The 22,774-nt window shown below is 34.5% G+C and overlaps 2 protein-coding genes across 2 annotated transcripts in view; both read right to left on the bottom strand.

Annotated features, from left to right (window-relative positions):
* Positions 1–7,836: 7,836 nt before the first annotated feature.
* On the bottom strand, positions 7,837–8,241 carry LOC139849488 (uncharacterized). The gene has a single exon (XM_071839142.1). The coding sequence runs from the start codon at positions 8,239–8,241 to the stop codon at positions 7,837–7,839; it is 405 nt and encodes a 134-aa protein (XP_071695243.1).
* Positions 8,242–8,516: 275 nt separating this feature from the next.
* LOC139849487 (uncharacterized) overlaps positions 8,517–22,774 on the bottom strand; it is a 41,425-nt gene continuing 27,167 nt past the window's right edge. Inside the window, exons 2-3 of the mRNA XM_071839141.1 lie at positions 8,980–9,067; positions 8,517–8,889 (exon numbers count right to left, since the gene is read on the bottom strand). Coding sequence (XP_071695242.1) covers positions 8,517–8,889; positions 8,980–9,067 — 461 coding nt within the window. The remainder of the gene's footprint in view (positions 8,890–8,979; positions 9,068–22,774) is intronic.

Genomic DNA, 22,774 nt, shown 5'->3' with positions numbered 1-22,774 from the left:
CAGTTCATATTGATTATAAACGTTCCATATTAATTGATTTCGTTGTGAGGTTTTGACCTCTATATGAGACGTTTTTCAAAGACTGCATTCATTTTTAAAACAACCATAACCTTTATTTTATCAATAAAGGTTTTAAAAATATTACGTAGATTATCAAATAATGATAATCTAAAATATACTGTTTACAAACGACCATTACATAATGGTGTACAATAGAAATATATTACATCAAAATATGTTTCTTGAATGCAGTTTTTACACAATATCATACAAACATGGTCTTCAAATCTTGTCCTTATTTTAGTATGCAACAGCGGAAGCTCTTAGTATTCACTTGAGAATAAACATGCTTTAAACGTCAAAAAAAATGTTGGTGAGTTATAGGTTTAACCTATATATATCAAATCGTAACAATAGACCACAAGATTTCATATTTCAATACACATCCCAAACATAGAGATAAAAATCATTCATATGGTGAACACCTGGTAACCGACATTAACAAGATGCATATATAAGAATATCCCCATCATTCCGGGACACCCTTCGGATATGATATAAATTTCGAAGTACTAAAGCATCCGGTACTTTGGATGGGGTTTGTTAGGCCCAATAGATCTATCTTTAGGATTCGCGTCAATTAGGGTGTCTGTTCCCTAATTCTTAGATTACCAGACTTTATAAAAGGGGCATATTCGATTTCAATCATTCACTCATATAATGTAGTTTCAATTACTTGTGTCTATTTCATAAAACATTTATAAAAATTGCGTATGTATTCTCAGTCCCAAAAATATAAAGGGTAAAAAGGCAAATGAAACTCACTTTCACAGATATTTCCTTCCTTGGAAATAAGACTTGGCCACGGATCGATTCACGAACCTATACAAATATGTACATATATATCAAAGTATGATCAAAATATAATTACAACCATTTTTATTATGTTTTAAAAATTTGAGTGTATTAAGTCAGCTGTCCTCGTTGGTAACCTACAACTAGTTGTCTACAGTTAGATGTATAGAAATAAATCGATATATATATTATCTTGAATCAATCCACGACCCAGTGTATACACATCTCAGGCTAGATCACAACTCAAAGTATATATATTTTTGGAATCAACCTTAACCCTGTATAGCTAACTCCAACATTACTGCATATAGAGTGTCTATGGTTGTTCCAAATAATATATATACATGGGCCGATATGATATGTCAAAACATTTGTATACGTGTCTATGGTATCTCAAGATTACATAATATATTAGAATACAAGTATAATACAATATAAGTTAGCTAGGATATGATTTGTATAGATTTGTTAAACATTTCCCGTAGCTAAAAAGATCAAAAATATCCAATCTTGTTTTACCCATAACTTCTTCATTTTAAAATCCGTTTTGAGTGAATCAAATTGCTATGGTTTCATATTGAACTATATTTTATGAATCTAAATAGAAAAAGTATAGGTTTATAGTCGGAAATATAAGTTACAAGTCATTTTTGTAAAGGTAGTCATTTCAGTCGAAAGAACGACGTCTAGATGACCATTTTAGAAAACATACTTCCACTTTGAGTTTAACCTTAATTTTTGGATATAGTTTCATGTTCATATGAAAAATCATTTTCCCAAAAGAATAAATTTTAAATCAAAGTTTATCATAGATTTTAATTATCCAAACCAAAACAGCCCCCGGTTTCACTATGACGACGTATATCCGATTTTATGGTGTTCATCGTGTTTTCAGGTTTTAAATCATTAAGTTAGCATATCATATAGATATAGAACATGTGTTTAGTTGATTTTAAAAGTCAAGTTAGAAGGATTAACTTTTGTTTGCGAACAAGTTTAGAATTAACTAAACTATGTTCTAGTGATTACAAGTTTAAACCTTCGAATAAGATAGCTTTATATGTATGAATCGAATGATGTTATGAACATCATTACTACCTCAAGTTTTCTGGATAAAACTACTAAAAATGAGAAATATGGATCTAGCTTCAAAGGATCCTTGGATGGCTTGAAAGTTCTTGAAACAGAATCAAGACACGAAAACAGTTCAAGTAAGATTTTCACTCGAAATAAGATTGTTATAGTTGTAGAAATTGAATCAAAGTTTGAATATGAATATTACTTTGAATTAGAAAGATAACCTACTGTAAATAACAAAGGTTCCTTGATCATAGATGATTACTTGGAATGGATTAGAAAGCTTGGAAGTAGACTTGCAAACTTGGAAGTATTCTTGATTTTTATGAAACTATACTTATGGAATTTATGAAGAACACTTAGAACTTGAAGATGGAACTTGAGAGAGATCAATTAGATGAAGAAAATTGAAGAATTAAAGTGTTTTTAGGTGTTTTTTGTCGTTGGTATATGGATTAGATATAAAGGATATGTAATTTTGTTTTCATGTAAATAAGTCATGAATGATTACTCATATTTTTGTAATTTTATGAGATATTTCATGCTAGTTGCCAAATGATGGTTCCCACATGTGTTAGGTGACTCACATGGGCTGCTAAGAGCTGATCATTGGAGTGTATATACCAATAGTACATACATCTAAAAGCTGTGTATTGTACGAGTATGAATACTGGTGCATACGAGTAGAATTGTTGATGAAACTGAACGAGGATGTAATTGTAAGCATTTTTGTTAAGTAGAAGTATTTTGATAAGTGTCTTGAAGTCTTTCAAAAGTGTATGAATACATTTTAAAACACTACATGTATATACATTTTAACTGAATCGTTAAGTCATCGTTAGTCGTTACATGTAAATGTTGTTTTGAAACCTTTAGGTTAACGATCTTGTTAAATGTTGTTAACCCATTGTTTATTATATCAAATGAGATGTTAAATTGTTACATTATCATGATATTATGATATATAATATATCTTAGTTTGATATATATACAGTTAAATGTCGTTACAACGATAATCGTTACATATATGACTCGTTTCGAAATCATTAAGTTAGTAGTCTTATTTTTACATATGTAGTTCATTGTTAATACACTTAATGATATATTTACTTATCATTTAGCATAATTAACCAAGTGTATCAATATCTTAATATGATTCATATGTACCTAGTAAGACGTTGTAATAACGATAATCGTTATATATATCGTTTTCGAGTTTCTTAATTTAATAGACTCATTTTTATGTATATAACTCATTGTTAAAATACCTAATGAGATACTTACTTATAATAAAATCATGTTAACTATATATATAACCAGATACTTACTTATAATAAAATCATGTTAACTATACATATAACCATATATATGTCATCGTATAGTTTTTACAAATTTTATCGTTCGTGAATCACCGGTCAACTTGGGTGGTCAATTGTCTATATGAAACCTATTTCAATTAATCAAGTCTTAACAAGTTTGATTGCTTAACACGTTGGAAATATTTAGTCATGTTGTAACGACCCTGGAATTTCCAACATTATTTAATTAATAATTATTATTATTATTACGCGTGTTTAAACGAATGTACGTTATTACATTTACATGTTGCCATGATTGCCCGAACTTGACTTTAATTGCCCGAAACGTCTTTGTGACACACGAAACTTGCACGAATAATATTTTCAAGTATTATTTACATTCATGATTAAATTTATTAATCATTTTAATTAACTAAGGCTCTTAGTTAGTTACTTGGGCTTTAATTGGTTTAACTTGTGATTTATTTGAACTTGGGCTTTATTAGTGTAATGGACTCATGTTATTGGACTTCCAAGCCCACCCTACATTTTAAGTGGACTTAGTTAGCCCACTAACACTTGTAAGTATCAATTAGAAGCAAACTAGTTAGTTAACTTAGTAAGGAATCAAGTTACTTGTTCATTCCCATGCATGCACCCATTTTAACCAACTTTAAAGGCTTTAACATACAAGTGACTAGTGTGCAAACTTCTTCCTCCCTTTTTTTTTTCTACTGGCCGTAGCTTTTAGGGATGGAGGGAGTCAAAATATTTTTTTTTACTTACTACTTGTTCACTTGTAACCTTCATTCATTACACACACACTTTACTTGCAAAAATCCTCTCAACTTTTCTTTCATTTCTTTCTCTCTTTTGCTCCCTTTCTTGTAAGTAACTAGAGCAATTTTTCTCTTCTTCTTTTCTTGTAAAAACCGATTTCTACATGAACATAATCATCATCATCTTTTGTTTATTGTTACTAGTCTTTGATTAGTTAATTACTTGTTGTTATTTACTTACATGTTTCAAGAATCTAACTTTCTAGTTTGATTCATCCTTTATCTTGTTTTAACAAGAACAATCAAGAACTAAACTCTCTAGTTTAGGTTCTACATATAATGTTTCAAAGATTATAAAGTTCTTGTGTTGATTAAAGACATACTTGTAAGTCATGGAAGTAAACTTAAAGTTTACTTTACTTAAAGATCAACTTTGGTTGAATCTTTAAAAGTATGAACAACCATGAATCTTTTCTTGTTTATTTAAGTTTACTTCTTCAATTTATGCACTTTAATTTCATGTAGTTAGTTTATATGGTCAAGTACTATAAGTTAGTCTTGATCTCATATCTCTTGAACAAATTAAGTTAACTTTGAAGGTTCAAGAACACACAAATAAGTTTTCTTTAAATATAACTTTGGATCTAGACTTTTGAGTCTTGGATCTTCAAGATCAAACTAAGAACTATGTTCTACTACTTATGATCTTGATTAGTTAGTTAACTTTCAAGTTTATAGTTCAATATTTCTTTTAAAGTTCATGTATGTGTTAGATCTAAGACTTTGATGTAACTTTGGTTCATCAAACTACATGCAACTCTTAAGTGAGTTGTGCTTCATGTCTTAGACTTGCACTAGGGTTATGATGGTCAAGACTTGGTTAAGATGACGTAAACACACCCATGAGTTGTACACTTGAAGCTATATGCATCAAGGATGAGAACCATGATGAACATCAAGCACCAAGACCACCGGAACCCTTTTAAACTCACTGTTCTGTCCAAAAGCTACTGGTCTGGTGATTCTGTAACATACCAGTAGACCTGGGCTGTTCTAACCTTGATTTTTAGATAGAAATTTTCGAGTAGATAACTTTTCATATAGGACTCGTCTTAATCCGAGTTACGGTTTAGGATTTATGGCCCTCCGATCGTTACTATGTCCTTTAACGTTGTGCAGAAATTTCTGACCTACTCACACTTAGACCGTCGCCACGGTCAAACCAAGACGAGTTTGCTTCTGTAAATTTTATCACACTTAAGGGACTCATAGACGGAGCCATGGCCACTGGTCTCACCTTAATTCAGTAAGGTTAGAGGCCGTGGTGACTGACTGAAGTCAGACTTTGTTTTAAACTACTTTCATAAACGAAACCTACTTTACGCCTTTTGTTTAATGATGAATGATGATGACCCTTAAGACCTTAATTACATACTTTTAAACCTATTAAGACGATTTACTGACTTAGTACTATTTTACTTAGGTTGAGGACTTCGGACCGTTTACTTGCACACCTTTCCCGACTACTACTTTACCGCTACATATCATTGTGAGTTATAGCATTCCCTTTTTACTTTAACTTATTTTGGGAACTGAGAATACATGCGAATTTTATGTTTTACATACTAGGCACGAGTACTTAAACTTATATATGTGTGGGTTATACAACGGCATAAACATTCCCTTTAGCTCGGTAACGTTTAATCATTGGTTTTTGAACCGTGAATGCGAATCTTAGATATGGATCCATAGGGTTTGACATCCCCACTCGAGCTAGTAGCGCTAGCATTTAACGAGTGTTTAATACTTCATAGACATACGCACTTGCCAAGTGTACTTTCAGGGGGTATAAACGTTAAGTTAGTTACCAAGTGCCCACGGTTAACATATACTTTATCATACTATTTTGAAACGCTCTTTGTAGCACTGAAATCTCGTGGCCTACCTTACATACTGTTATACTTAAACTATAGCTCACCAACCTTTGTGTTGACATTTTTAAGCATGTTTTTCTCAGGTGCTTGAGGTTAGCTTCCGCTGTGTACTATTCGTGCTGTAGACACCCGCTGCTTAGAGTTGCTATCGCATGAACTACTTTATTTTGCATTCAAACATTAGTACTTTTGAACTATGACTTGTAACGACCATTTGGGGTCACGTACACTTAATTATTGCTTCTACTTAGTGAAGCATACTTTTGGAATGTAAAACTTTCGATGTTGGTTTGACATCACTTTTAATTATGGTGCAAACTCTTTTTGAAAACGCATATAGTACTTAACCTTGTAATGATCCTGTTGTTGATGGTCCGTACATGATGATTTGGTATGGGGCGTCACACATGTAAATATCAATCTTAATTAATATATATAAACATGGAAAAGTTCGGATCACTACACGGGGCAGTATGTGGTCGCCTCATCACATGCCCAAACCATCGAAGCCGTTCTTCTCTTAGCTTGTCAATGATGCTACTCACTCCAAGGTTTTCCCTAAACACACCATTTGGGATCATATCTAACATGGTTTTACCACACGTCCACCTAAGCATCCTCATTTCTGCCACTTCCATCCTTCTCTCTTGAGCCTTCGTCATAGGCCAACATTCTGATCCGTACAACATGGCAGGTCTAATTGCCACCTTGAAGAATTTCCCTTTCAATTTGAGCGGTATCTTCTTGTCACACAAGACCCCTTTCGTTGCTCTCCACTTCAACCAACCTACCTTAATACGATGAGTCACGTCCACGTCTATCCTCCCTGATTTGTGGAGGATCGAACCTAGATATCTAAACGACTGTTGTGGATGCAAGATCTGGTCTCCAATGCTGATATTCCCTCCAACATTTAGTTCATCCTCAGTCCTACTGAAATCGCACCTAAGATATTCCGTCTTTTTTCTACTGATCCGTAGCCCATTTTGTTCTAAGGCCTCCCTCCATTGTTCTAGTCTTCTATTAAGCTCATCCTTTGATTCCGATACCAGCACGATATCATCGGAAAAAATCAGACACCAAGGGATGTTCTCTTGTATTCCTCGAGACAGCTCATCGAGGATCAAAGCAAAAAGAAAAGGACTAAGGGCTGATCCCTGGTGCAAGCCTACTTCTATAGGGAAATACTATGTGTTTCCCACAGGCGTTCGAACACAGGACTTCGCCCCATCGTACATATCCATAATAGCTCTAATATATCTACTTTGGATACCCCTAACATTAAGGGTATTCCAAATCAGCTTTCTCGGTACGCTATCATAGGCCTTTTCTAAGTCTAAGAAGGCCATCTCTAGACCCTTCCGTTTCTCCCTATACTTCTCCATAACGCTTCTTAAAATATGAATTGCCTCCATCGAAGAGCGACCTGGCATGAAACCAAATTGGTTTTCTGAAACCGTAGTTACACGTCGAAGTCTAGTCTCAATCACTCTCTCCCAAAGCTTCATAGTATGACTAAGTAATTTTATGCCTCTATAATTACCGCAGATTTGGGCATCCCCTTTATTTTTGTAGATGGGGATAATCTCGCTGAGTCTCCATTCTGTAGGCATTTTGTAACATCTAAGTGTCTTATTGAAAAGACACGTCAACCACCTGACACCATCCTCGCCAAGGCACCGCCACGTCTCTATTGAAATCTGGTCTGGTCCTACAGCTTTGTTTCTACCCATCTTTCGTAATGCTGATCTTACTTCTTCCTGACTGATTCTCCTACATAAATTATTGTTCTGGAATTGTCCTATTGCCAAAGTCATGCGGGTCCTCTTGGCTCTCGGGTCCTTCACCCATGAAAAGAGATGAAAAATACCATTCCCATCTTTTCCTAATTTCTTATTCCTTCACTATGGTTTGACCGGCTTCATCCTTGATAAACTTAATGTTATCTACATCCATCCTCCTACGCTCCATAGCTTTTGCAATCCTGAATATATCATTTGCTCCTTCTTTAGAGTCTAGTTTCCTATACAAGTCTTTATACGCTATATCTTTTGCACGGGCAACGACCTTCTTAGCTTCTCTATTGGCTTCGTTATACCTCTCTTCTGCCCTAGTTCTCTCATCACTTGTCCCGTCACGGCACGTAATGAGCTCCCTAAACCTCAGTTGCTTAAGCGCAACTTTGGTTTGAACCTCATCACTAATCCACCATGATTCTCTACCAGACTTATGTCCTCTCGATGTCCCTACTGCTACCCCTAAGGTTTCCTTAGCAACATCTCTAATAGTTGATGCCATACTATTCCACATCTGGTCTGCGTCCACTTGAGTAACATATCCATTCCTGCCTCTACTCTTTCCAAAACTGACGCTTTAAACGTTTCGGCTTGCCCTTCATTCAGATTCTTCTAAAGGATCCTAGGTTGGGCAGGTCTCACTCTCCTAGTAACCCGCCTTTGCAGAACCAAGTCCATGACCAATAATCTGTGCTGGGTGGAACAGGTCCAGGTAGTCAGGGCTCTACAGTCTTTGCAAGCCCTAAGGTCCCCTTTACGAAGCAGCAAATAGTCAATCTAGGTACTATGTCCCCCACTATGGAAAGTTGCTAGCTGTGCTTCCGTCTTCCTAAAAAAAGAGTTTGCAACAACCAAATCGTGGGCAACCGCGAATTCGAGAATAGAGCGTCCTTCTTCATTTCGAACTCTGTACCCAAAGCCCCCATGGACGCCCGTATAACCGTCCGAAATTGTTCCTATATGTCCATTAAGGTCTCCACCAATAAGCAAACGATGGTCAACGGGGCAACTCCTCACAACTTCATCTAACGATTCCCAAAAGCGACTTTCTTCTTCATCTCCTAAACCAGCATGAGGTGCGTAAGTGCAAATGACCATGTATGTCTCCTCCTGGATAACCACCCTAACCGACATAATCCTATCACTACACCTATCCACACCCACAATATAATTCTTATAAAGGAGTCCTATAAAAATCCCTACCCCGTTTCTAGCTACTCTAGAACCCTAAAACCACAACCTGTAGTCGCCAATGTCAACCGCCTCTTCACCCCTCCATCTGGTCTCTTGAACACACAATATGTCCACTTTACTCTTAACTAACGAGTCTACAAGTTCACGGCATTTGCTAGTCAAAGTTCCTATATTCCAACTACCTACTCTAATCCTAGCGCGAGTGTCTCTACACCCTCTAGACCTACCCGCCCCTTAGCTAATAGGACATGACCTCAAGTAACCATGCGTATGTGTCGAGTTAATCTTACCCTATAAACAACACACTAATAGTAGAAAAGAGTTACTATTGTCGAAGTAAAAAGCTAGCAAAAACGAGTAAAAGAACGTTTCTATCCAAAAGTAGCAACACGTAATAGCAAGTAGTAAAAAGCAAGGGTAGCGTCAATCTTATTTTATATGCTACACAAAAGATAAGCAAGCACCAGAGGGACTAAAATAAATAAATATATCTAAATATAGTATCTATCCAACACTAAACTATAATAGCCACCAAAACAAAAAGTGGTGATACTGCCAAAAAATAATAAAAAATATAATAGTGGTAAAAATAAATAATAAATATTTATTAATACTATTAATGATAGATGGTAGGAATTATTATTTATTAATACTAATAATGGAGTTAAAGGAAGATATTATGTAAACAAGCAAGATCACAAAAACAGTTAGCCAAAACAGAAGGAAAGAAGTAAGAGGTAACCAGCCGGAAATGTTAATTTCCGGTACTGCCGTCAGCGGTTAACAGAAAACGGCGTTGTTGGTGAAGCCAAAAAGGTTGATTTCTGTGAGTAAGAATGTTCCTAAGCCCGATACGTAAGCGGTGATAACCCACTCGCCGGGGATTGGCCGGAAAAGTAGTTTATTTGTCGTGAGAAACCCACCTCCGACGCTAACTCCTGGTGGCACGTCGGAGCTCCGACAATGGCAAAACCAGGCTTGTTTGGTTCGTGTGTTAATTTTAAGTTGAATGGTAGTGGTGGTGACTTCTAATTTAATATATATATATATATATATATATATATATATATATATATATATATATATATATATATATATATATATATATATGGGCAGAATCAATGGGGAAGTAACCAATCGGGGAGAAGCGGGGGGAAGCAAAAAAAAAAAATTCGTTTTTTTGAAAAAAAATTTCAGGCATTAAGATCACAAAAAAATATGAATGATAATGCTAAAAACGAACATATATTTCATAGCATTATCCTTCAAGAAAGACAAGCTTTTAGTTGCAATTGTTCTATTTACAAGTGATATTTGTTTAAATAATAAAAGGTGCAGACAAAAGACAGATTCGACGATTTAAAGACGCAAACGACCAAAAAGCTAAAAAGTACAAAGTACAATCCAAGTGGTTCAAATTATTGATGAGAAACGTCTAGAAATTACAAGAGTACAAGCCGTGAAACGCAAAGTACAAGATATTAAATCGTACGAAAGGACGTTCGAAAATCCGGAACCGGGACCTGAACCAGCTATCAACGCGTGATGCAACGGGCCTAAAATTACAAGTCAACTATGTACATGAATATAATATAATATATATATAATTATATAAAATTATATATATTATATTATATTATTTAAATGTGTTGGCAAACAAAAAAACAAAGTAATGTGAGCTGTCCCAGATAGCCATGCGATCGCATGGCCAGAAGGCACATATCCCATGCGATCGCATGGCCTCAAAAACTTGGTCAGGTCTTATAAATTGCAAGTTTGGGCGACGAGTTTAACACACCTTCATCAATTACTCTCTGCTCTCCCTCAATATATATTTATATTTTAATTATAATTTTAATTTTAATATTAAGTTAATAATAATAAGGTTATAGTGGCGAATGTTTTAAGTTTGTAAGTCGAAATTTTGTCCGTGTAACACTACGCGATTAATACTCATTGTAAGTTATGTTCAACATTTTTAAATTAATGTCTCGTAGGTAAGTTATTATTATGTTTATTTAAGCCGAAGTAATCGTGATGTTGGACTAAATATTAAGACGGGGTTATTGGGCTTTTGATCATAATTGGGGTTTGGACAAAAGCCTGATACTTGTGGAAATTGGACTATAGGCTATTAATGGGCTTTATATTTGTTTAACTGAATGATAGTTCGTTAATTTAATATAAAGATTTACAATTTGAGGTAATTATAAATAACCACATACACTCGATCGGACACGATGAGCGGGATATTTATAAATACTAATAATCATTCATTTAACCAGACACGGGAATGGATTAATAGTCAATGGACTCATTAAAACAAGGGTGGATTACATACAAGGACACTTGGTGTAATTGTTAACAACGTATTAAAACCTTGTTACAGTTTAAGTCCTCAATTAGTTGGAATATTTGACTTCGGGTATAAGGGTAATTTGACAAGGACATTCGCACTTTATATTTATGACCGATGGACTATTATGGACAAAAATCAGATGGACATATCGAATAATCCAGGACAAAGGACAATTAACCCATGGTAATAAATTAAAATCAACACGTCAAACATCATGATTAAGGAAGTTTAAATAAACATAATTTCTTTAATTTATATCTCATCGTACTTTTATTTACGGTCATTTTATTTATCGTCATTTTATTTATCGTACTTTAAATTACTGCAATTTTATTTATCGCACTTTTATTTATCGTCATTTACTTTACGCTTTAAATTAAGTTATTTTTATATTTAATATTTTACATTAGGTTTTAATTGTGACTTAAGACGTAAAATCAACAAACCGGTCATTAAACGATAAAAACCCCCTTTATAATAATAATAATAATAATAATAATACTACTTATATATATATATATATATATATATATATATATATATATATATATATATATATATATATATATATATATATATATATATATATATATATATATATATAGTTTAAAATATATATATAGTGTTAAACTCAGCTAGTTCCCTGTGGAACGAACCGGACTTACTAAAAACTACACTACTCTACGATAAGGTACACTGCCTATAAGTGTTGTAGCAAGGTTTAGGTATATCCCATTCTATAAATAAATAAATAACTTGTGTAAAATTTTTGTATTTAATAGTATTTCGTAGCAAAAATAATAGTATTACGTACTACACCTCGTGCACATCAAGTATTTTTGGCGCCGCTGCCGGAGAACTCCATAGAATGCTATAATAAAAAAATTTAGTTTTTAAGCTATTTTTGTAAAAATATATTTTCATAAGTTTTAAATATTAAAAACAAAAATATAAAAACAAGAAAAATAAAAAAAATATATATATCTATATTTTTGAAGTTTAGTTAAATAAAAAAAAAGTTTATATTTTTATTGTTAAAAGTTATAAAAACTAATAAGTAAATTATTTTTTTATAAGTTTTATTTAAATTATTTTATTAAAAATCAGAAAAAATAAGTAAAACTAAATTCGGGCCACCAACTGTAGCAGCCCAACATCTGATCTGGAATTATGGGCCATGCGACCGCATGGCATAACAACCTACACTCCATGCGATCGCATGGAGTGAGGTGACAGGTCTGAAACCTCAGACATACGATTAGGGTTACGGTTATTATTATTATTATTATTATTATTATTATTATTATTATTATTATTATTATTATTATAAATTAGTTAATTAGGGTTTAGTTTATTTAATATTAGTTTAGTTATAAATTAAGTTTGTATTTTAAGTTTTAATTAATTATAAATTAATACTTTTATAAAATAATAATATAAAAATTATATTTTTTAAAAAATAAATAATTTTATCATTTTTGTTTCTTTTTATAAATTGTATATTTTAAACATATAATTTGTAATTTGTATTTTTATCGTTCGTAATTAGTTTTTGCTGTAGTTCCTTTATATTCCAAGATTTTTAGGCTTTGCCGTAAAATCCCTTAAGTGCTTTTTCTTTAGATTAAGATTTAGGCGCTTTAGAATTTTACGACGTCGCTTATCGCTTTAATTTTAAATAGATTTTAGTGCCTAATTAAGTTATTGCTGTTTTGGATATAGAATTCCTTTTAAGCTTTAATTCCTTTAGACGCAATTTTTAATATTTAGTTTTTAGACTTTTAAGTTTCGACGCTTTACTTTCTTATTATTATTATTCGACCTTTTATTTTTTGACATTTTTCGACGCACTCTTTTTCTTTCTCATTTCTACGCTCTAGTTTTTAGGACATAGATTTTATCTTCAAAATTTTGATGAAAAATTATTTTAAGCGGATAAATTGATAGACATCCAAAATTTTCTGGTTCGTAGTAATAGTTGGATTTGTTAGTGGCGAGTTGTGGGCTTCCGATTTAAAGGGTCCTAGCTACCTGCTGCATCTATTGGCTATTCGGAACGTGGGCAAAATCAGAAAAGTCTATTAATTTGATAACTTATATAATTTTTTTTATTTTTATCACTAATAGGATATTCAGTGAATGCACCAAGCAAAACGTTCACCACCTTTCATACGTTCACCTCCTATAACTAGATCAAGACATCTAGCCAACATTGTCACCGTTGATTTCTCTTTAGAATCATCATCAAGTCGACCAAGTACTCCGATTCAAATTTTCGAAAATCTATTTTTTGAACCCAACCTCACAATTGAGAACCCGAAGGATATTCAAGGACAATTCAGAGATCCTGAACCACTAATCATTCCTCCTGAACCACAAATCATTCATCCAGAGATTGTAGAGGAAGAAACCATTAAATCAGAATCCTCTAGTGATTCAGATTCAACATATTCAATCATGGAAAATCAGGAACCTCTAAGTATGGAAGATCGAATGAGAGCTACACGCACTGGCCAAGGTAATGCCATTACTCAACCAGACATTAATGCGCCAGATTATAAAATCAAGGGACAAATCCTACACATGGTAACTAATCAATGCCAATTTAGTGGTACGCCAAAAGAAGATTCAAACGAACATCTTCGTACCTTTAATAGGATCTGTACTCTATTCAAAATCAGAGAAGTTGAGGATGAACAGATCTATCTCATGTTATTTCCCTGGACTTTAAAGGGAGAAGCCAAAGATTGGTTAGAATCGTTACCTGAAGGGGCGATTGATACATGGGAGGTTTTAGTTGAGAAATTTCTTAAAAGATTCTTTTCGGCATCTAAAGCCGTGAGACTTCAAGGAGAAATTGTTACATTCACACAGAAGCCAAATGAAACTCTATATGAGGTGTGGACAAGATTTGGAAAGTTGTTGAGAGGATGTCCTCAACATGGTTTAGACACTTATCAAATAGTATAAATATTCTACCAAGGATGCGACATTACTACACGAAAAGACATCGACATAGCAGCTGGTGGTTCCATTATGAAGAAAACCGCAACTGAAGCTTACAAAATTATTGATAACACAGCCTCCCACTCACATGAGTGGCACCAGGAAAAAGATATTCCTCGTTCATCTAAAGCGGCTAGAGCCGATTCTAGCCATGACTTTGATTCATTTTCGCAAAGTTAGATGCTTTCGAGAGACGAATGGAAAAGATGACTAAAGATATTCACGCAATACGAATTAGTTGTGAGCAGTGTGGAGGACTACATTTGACAAAAGATTGTCTCAGTATTGAACAAACAATGGAACAAAGAGAGAATGTTTCATACATGAACCAAAGGCCTGGAAATAATTATCAGAACAATTATCAACCGCCAAGACCAACTTACAATCAAAATCAGAATTATAACCGAAATGTTCCATACAACAACCAACAAGGTCCTAGCAATCAACAAGTATCTAACAATAGTTACAATCAGCAAAGACCTATTTTTCCAAATAAACTACCACAAACCTATGATAAAAAGCCAAATTTAGAAGATATGATGTCGAAGCTAGTTGAATCTCAAACGCAGTTTTTCACATCTCAGAAACAAACGAATGAACAAAATTGAAGCGTGCCGTTCATATCGAATATAAACGTCACGTACTCATTGGTGTCATTGCGAGGTATTGACCTCTATATGTGACATTTTTCAAAATCTGCATATGTTTTTATAATGCAAACCATAACCTTTATTATAATCAAAGGTTCAAATAGCATAATAATGATTATCGTTTAGCGATAATCTTAGTTTTACAAACTTTACATTTGATAATAACAATACGATTTCCAACATATTTCACATTACAAATCTTCCGATATGCAGTTTTATTTTTGACACAAATATGCATACTCCAAATCCTGCTTAAATTCGGCATAATGCAGCGGAAGCTTTTAATTATCACCTGAGAATAAACATGCTTAAAACGTCAACATAAAGTTGGTGAGATATAGGTTTAATGCTAGCAGCGTTATAAATATAGACCACAAGATTTCATATACATAAACGTTTTAATAAAAATATTCTAAGTGGTTGAGTACTTGATAACCATACTTAACATTTAATCAACGTCGCATATTCCGTTTATTATGAAATCTCACTACACCGTACCAAGTGTAGTCACCGAAATGAAGTACTGTGCAACCGTTGAATACTGGTCGTCCAGTCCGGTTGGAGTTGTCAGGCCCGATAGATCTATCAACAGGATTCGCGTTTATAATACCTCATGTAAATAGTAGTTACCAAGTTACAGGGAAGTATGCCAGTGGTACAACTCAACGTAGAATATATATTTTTAATCACTTGTGTCCATAACGTAAATCATAAAATGCATGTATTCTCATTCCGAAATATTTAGAGTTTAAAAGTGGGACTATATACTCACTTTTGCCTTGAAGATATTTAACACGACCTGGTCTCTGATAGATATCACGATCCTAACCATATATATAATATATCAACATATTTTCTTTTCAAATAATCGTTTCATATATACTTATAATACTTTTAATATCTATTAGTCCGTAGTTAGTAGTCTGATGTTAGTGGTCCACAATTAGTTGCTCAATAAAATAAATAAAGACCCCATCGTATTCATATTGATCGGAATTAATCTCGACCCATGGTACCATATTTTCAAATGACGTGTTGCGTACATAAAGTACCGTGTTGTCAAATGACGTGTTGCGTACAATCATGAGGTCTTATGATTAATCTTCTCGTGTTGTTTACGGGTGGTCCTGAAATATGTAGAATCAAATCATGAGTAAATATATATGAAATATCATGTTAATTAGCCAAGATATGATTATTATAGTTTTACTCCAATTAATTTCGTAGCTAAACTAGCTTCGGATACCCAATTTTGTTTTAGCCATAGTTTCTTCAATACAACTCCGTTTTTGTTGGTTCAACTTGCCACTTCCTTGGATCGAGCCATTATTTATGAATATGAACTGTAAATACCTTAGTTTGCATTTGAAATCACAGGTTATAGGTCAAACTTTGGTGAATCTTATGAAAGTGATCATTTTCGTCGTAAAAACAACATCTAGATGATCATTTTTACAAAAATACTTACACTTTAAGTTACACCATGAGATTTTTTATATATTAACATATTCATAAGAAATATCATTTTTCCAGAATATAAACTTCTAATTCAAAGTTTAAGATGATTTTTAATTATCCAACCCAAAACAGCCCCCGATTGCACTCCAACGATGTAGATTCAGTTTTAAGGTGTTCTTTATAAAATCAAGTTGTATCTTGTTAAGTTAGCATATCATTATGATATATTACAGGTCTTGAAATGTTTTAAAAGTCAAGTTAAAAGGATCTATTTAGTTTGCGAACAAGTTTGAAATCATTCAAACTATGTTCTTGTTGTTATGATTTGTATATTTTTAATAAGATAGTTATAAATGAACAAGATGATGAACAAAGGTTATACCTCAAGTATGATGAAGAAAGTTACTGAATAAACAAGATATGAACTTGTTCATGATGACTTGGAAGATTAAGAAGTGAAATCATGAAAGAAACAAAGGTTGTAAGTAAGTTTATATCTTGATTTAAGATAATTAACTTACATGAATTGAATCAAAGTTTAAACATAGTTTTACCTTGATTATGAAGCTAGAAACTTATGAAGATCTTGAGGAACACATGAAGGTTAAAGATGAGAGAGTTTAGAAGATAATCCAGCTTGAAGAAAATTGAGATGAAAGTGTATGTATGTGTAAAAAAAAAAACGTGTATATGTATGTATATATAAGGATTTTTATTTTGATTTTTAGTTCATAAGTCTTGATTAAAGACAAAGGATGGTTCCCACAAGTTGCTATCATGTCTCTTAATCATTCATGGCTGATCATTGGTATTTTCTATTGGTATATACTAATAGTAAATACATCTAGAAGCTGTGTATAATACGGGTACATATACACTAAGTATACGTGTAGAAATCTTGAGGGAACGGAACGAGAATTCAAATATAACTATCTTTTATGAATATACTTATATTTTTTTTTATGTATTTAAGCCCTTTAAAAGTGATTAAATACGTATTCGTATGATACTTGTATAAGCATTATAGGTTATAGGTATATATGTCAAAGAATGTTACGTATAGTTACCGTTTTGAAAACTTAAGTTAGTAGTCTCAAAGTATACTTATAACTCATTGTTATTAGTACACAATGATATGTTAAACCATCCTTAGATCATGTTAAATATGTATAAATACATATATGTACACAATCATATAATTATCATATGTTATTTAGTTCGTGATATCATCGATCAAATTGGACGGTCAAACGTTGTGTAAAACTCTTTTCAAAAACACAAGACTCAACAATTTGGATTGCTTATCATGTTGGTAATGTTTAATTTATGTAAATATTAATCTCATATGTATAAAACGATCGGAAAAATCCGGGTCGTTACAGTACCTACCCGTTAAATAAATTTCGTCCCGAAATTTTAAAGTTGTACCTATTTTGCGTTCTCGGGAAACAAATGTGGGTACTTTTGTTTCATCTAATCCTTTCATTCCCAAGTAAACTCGGGACCCCTTCGAGCATTCCAACGAACCTTAACGATTGGTATATTGCTCTGCTTGAGTTGTTTAACTTCACGGTCCATGATTTCGACTGGTTCTTCTATGAATTGTAGTTTCTCATCGACTTGGATTTCTTCAAGAGGAATGGTGAGGTCTTCCTTTGCAGGACACTTCTTAAGGTTTGAAACGTGAAACGTATTACGTACTCCGGTGAGTTGTTGTGGTAACTCGAGTCGATAAGCTACCGGTCCAATGCGTTCAATGATCTTGAACGGGCCTACATACCTTGGGTTCAGTTTACCCCTTTTGCCGAAACGTATTACACCTTTGCAAGGTGACACCTTTAGCATAACCATATCACCGATCTGAAACTCTAATGGTTTCCTTCGGACATCGGCGTAGCTCTTTTGGCGACTACGGGCTGTTTTCAATCTCTCCTTGATTTGTACTATCTTCTCAGTAGTTTCGTGTATGATCTCGGGACCAGTTAATCGTCGATCTCCTACTTCATTCCAACAGATAGGGGATCTACACTTCCTTCCATACAGTGCTTCAAATGGTGCATCTTTAATGCTCGCATGATAACTATTATTATACGAGAATTCTGCTAATGGTAGATATTTATCCCATCCGTTTCCAAAATTGATCACACATGCCCTGAGCATGTCTTCAAGAGTCTGAATTGTTCTTTCACTCTGCCCGTCAGTTTGCGGATGATATGCGATGCTCATATCCAAACGAGTTCCTAGGGCCTCCTGTAGTGATTGCCAGAACTTTGATGTAAATCTACTATCACGATCGAATATAATGGAAATAGGTATTCCATGCCTTGAAACAATTTCCTTTATGTATAATCGTAATAGTTTCTCCATTTTATCCGTTTCCTTTATAGGCAAGAAATGTGCAGATTTGGTGAGACGATCAACTATTACCCAAATGGTGTCATAATCCCATGCAGTCTTGGGTAACTTTGTGATAAAATCCATGGTAATACCGTCCCATTTCCATTCTGGGATTTCTGGTTGTTGAAGTAACCCTGACGGCTTCTGGTGTTCTGCTTTGACTTTGGAACAAGGTAAACATTCCCCGACATATGTTGCAACGTCTGTCTTTAAATTAGGCCACCAATAATGCGTCTTAAGATCTTGATACATCTTTCCAACTCCAGGATGTATCAAGTATCTTGTCTTATGTGCCTCGTTCAATATCAACTTCCTTAATCCACCCAACTTTGGTACCCAAATACGTTTTGCAAAACATCGAATTCCGTCTTCCCGTATAACGAGTTGCTTCTCATACTTCTTCATTATTTCATTTCCTATGTTTTCCTTAGTAAGAGCTTCTCGTTGAGCCTCTTTGATTTGTGAGTTGAGATTCATGCGAATTTTTATGTTCATCGTTCGTACTCGAATTGGATCTCGTTCCTTTCTACTTAGATCGTCGGCCACTACATTCGCCTTCCCGGGATGATAGCGAATCTCAAATCATAGTCGTTTATCAGCTCGACCCACCTACGTTGCCTCATGTTCAGCTATTTCTGATCAAAAATATGTTGAAGGCTTTTATGATCGGTAAACACAGTGCATTTAGCCCCATATAAGTAGTGTCTTCATATCTTCAATGCAAACACTACTGCTCCTAGTTCTAGATCATGCGTCGTATAAATTCGCTTGTGAATCTTCAATTGTCGGGATGCGTACGCAATAACTTTCTTTCGTTGCATAAGGGCGCAACCAAAACCTTGTCGCGAAGCGTCACAATATATCTCAAAATCATCGTTCCCTTCAGGTAATGATAAAATAGGCGCCGTAGTCAACTTCTTCTTCAGTAATTGAAATGCACTCTCCTGCTCAGAAGTCCATTCGTACTTCTTCCCTTTTTGCGTTAACGCTGTTAATGGTTTAGCTATTCGGGAAAAATCTTGAATAAACCTTCTATAATAACCGGCTAGGCCTAAAAATTGACGTATCTGCGTTGGTGTCTTAGGAGTCTCCCATTTTTCAATGGCCTCAATTTTAGCTGGATCAACCTGAATTCCTTTGCTACTAACAACGTGGCCAAGAAATTGCACTTCTTTCAACCAAAAAGCACACTTGGAAAATTTGGCGTATAACTGTTCTTTTCTTAACAATTATAATACCAACCTTAAATGTTGCTCATGCTCTTGCTCATTTTTGGAATAGATGAGAATATCGTCAATGAAAATGATAACAAACTTATCTAAATACGGACTACAAACTCGATTCAGGAGGTCCATGAATACAGCTGGCGCATTCGTCAATCCAAACGGCATGACCAAAAATTCGTAATGACCGTAGCATGTCCGGAAAGTAGTTTTCGAAATATCTTCTTCTTTGACGCGTAGTTGATGATAGCCCGATCTTAGGTCAATTTTCGAATAAACACATGATCCTTGCAGTTGATCAAATAAGTCATCAATTCTCGGTAGTGGATACCGATTCTTGATAGTTAACTTATTTAATTCACGGTAATCTATACACATTCGAAAGGATCCATCTTTCTTCTTGACAAATAAAATCGGAGCTCCCCACGGTGAAGTGCTCGGTGGAATGAAACCACGGTCCAGTAATTCTTGTAACTGGCTTTGTAACTCTTTCATCTCAGATGGTGCAAGTCTGTATGGAGCACGAGCCACTGGTGCAGCTCCTGGTACTAGATCTATTTGAAATTCTACAGATCTAAATGGAGGTAATCCCGACAACTCTTCCGGAAAGACTTCAGAAAAATCTCTTGCCACAGGCACGTCGTTGATGCTCTTCTCTTTTTCCTTCATCTTGACTTTATTAGCATGTGCTAAGATAGCATAGCACCCTTTCTTCAAGAACTTTTGGGCTTTCAAACAGCTAATGAGTTTTAGCTTTGAGTTACCCTTCTCTCCATAAATCATTACTGGCGTTTTATCCTTACGAGGAATGCGAAATGCCTTCTTGGCACACACAACTTCAGCTCCTATTTTGGACATCCAGTCCATGCCGACTATTACATCAAAACTTCCTAATTCTACAGGTATTAAATCAATTTTAAATGTTTCTCCGGCTAAATTTATTTTACAATCACGGCAAATTTTATCGGCTTTAATTAGTTTACCATTAGCTAACTCAATCATGTACTTAGGATCTAGAGGTAATGATGAACAATTCAATTTAGCGTAAAAGTCTCTACACACGTAACTTCTATCGGCACTAGTATCAAATATAATAGATGCTGATAAGTTATTAATGGTAAACGTACCCGTAACAAGCTCCGGGTCTTCACACGCCTCTCTAGCATTAATAATAAATGCTCTTCCACATGCAGGTCCATTATTCTTCTCTGGATTCGGGCACTGGCTCTTATAATGACCCTGTTTCCCACATCCAAAACAAGTAACACTGGCCAAGGCAGTTCTATTTGCAGTGGTGGCAGGAGTCTTGGTGCTATTTGTATTTGTAACAGGAATCCTACAATCTTCAGCAAGATGACCTCTTCGATTACAATTATCACACACCACATTACAATAACCAGAGTGATGTTTGTGGCATCTGTTACATAAAGGATTTCGTCCTTTGTAACCTGAGCTTGAACCACTACCCACACCTTGCGTGGTTTCTTGTTTCTTGTTGGATTGTTGATTACCTTCCCACTTTCTTTTGTTTTCCGATGTCCTGACATCGGTGTTCTTATCCAGAATAATCTGGTCCATCAACTCGTTTGCCATGGTGATGGCTTCATGAATAGTCTTGGGTTTCGATGCTGTAACATTTGCCTTGACATTTTTAGGCAAACCATCTTTGTACAGTTCTATCTTCCGTTCTTCGGTTGGTACCAATTCGGGACATAGCAAAGCTAATTTCATGAATCGCTGATTGTAGTTGGTGAGTTCAGTACCAACAACTTTCAGGTTTCGTAGTTCAGCTTCCAACTTCCTAACCTCATTCCTTGGACAATACTCGTTGATTAGCATTGTTTTGAATTCTTCCCATGGAGTATCATAAGCTACATCTCCTCCTACGGCCTTCACATAGTTTTTCCACCACGTGAGTGCACTATCTTGTAAGGTGCACGATGCATACTTGGTCATGTCCTTCTCAATACAACCACTGATTTTAAACACGGACTCAATCTTTTCGATCCACCGAGTTAAACCGACCGGTCCTTCTGTTCCACTGAATGATGAGGGCTTGTAACCTTGAAAAGTTTTGTAAGTACATCCCACACCAGGATTTGGGTTAACTGCAGCACCTCTCGCAGCCTCGACCCATAACATTCTGTCATTCACTCGCTGATTGATGAGTTCCTCGATTTCTTGTTCCGTCCTTCGGTTCAATCGCGCCATAATCTTCAATAAGAATGAAAAAAAAAATTATTCACATGGAATATTATAGATGTAGTGTGTATTTACAGTACATCGTAGCTTATTAATAATATGAACTAGTTATTATTATAAAAGCCTTTTCTTCTTATTAGCGTTTTATAATTATATCTAGGGTAGTACCTACCCGTTAAAGTTCATACTTAATAGCTTAGTATAGAAATTAATTACTACCATCCAAATAATAATCCACCATGGAAAATTATTGCATTTCACACTTCACTATTTTACATATGCTTATCTTACATCAAACATTAAGTAAACCACACTAGTAATATTATACAAAATGTTATATGATCCCATGGTTTAAAACAACAGCGCATCATCTAACCCAAAACGTTTGTGTTCAAAGAAATCGCTTAATGGTTATCCTGGCTGTCTCCCAGCGTTTTGGCTGAGGCCCAGCGTTTTGGATTTTCCAATTCAATAGCCTTTCATTTCTTTCCGCGTTCAAACTTGTCTTTCGTAATTTCCTGTATTTCTTCCTCCTCAGGATCACTT

Source organism: Rutidosis leptorrhynchoides, chromosome 5, assembly GCF_046630445.1.
Source record: "Rutidosis leptorrhynchoides isolate AG116_Rl617_1_P2 chromosome 5, CSIRO_AGI_Rlap_v1, whole genome shotgun sequence".
Lineage (NCBI taxonomy): Eukaryota > Viridiplantae > Streptophyta > Magnoliopsida > Asterales > Asteraceae > Rutidosis > Rutidosis leptorrhynchoides.
The sequence above is the reverse complement of the archived record's forward strand: the minus strand, read 5'-3'. Positions and strand labels throughout refer to the sequence as shown.

Coding starts and splice junctions, on each gene's coding strand:
- LOC139849488 (XM_071839142.1), bottom strand. CDS start 8,241: ATGGCATCAACTATTAGAGATGTTGCTAAGGAAACCTTAGGGGTAGCA.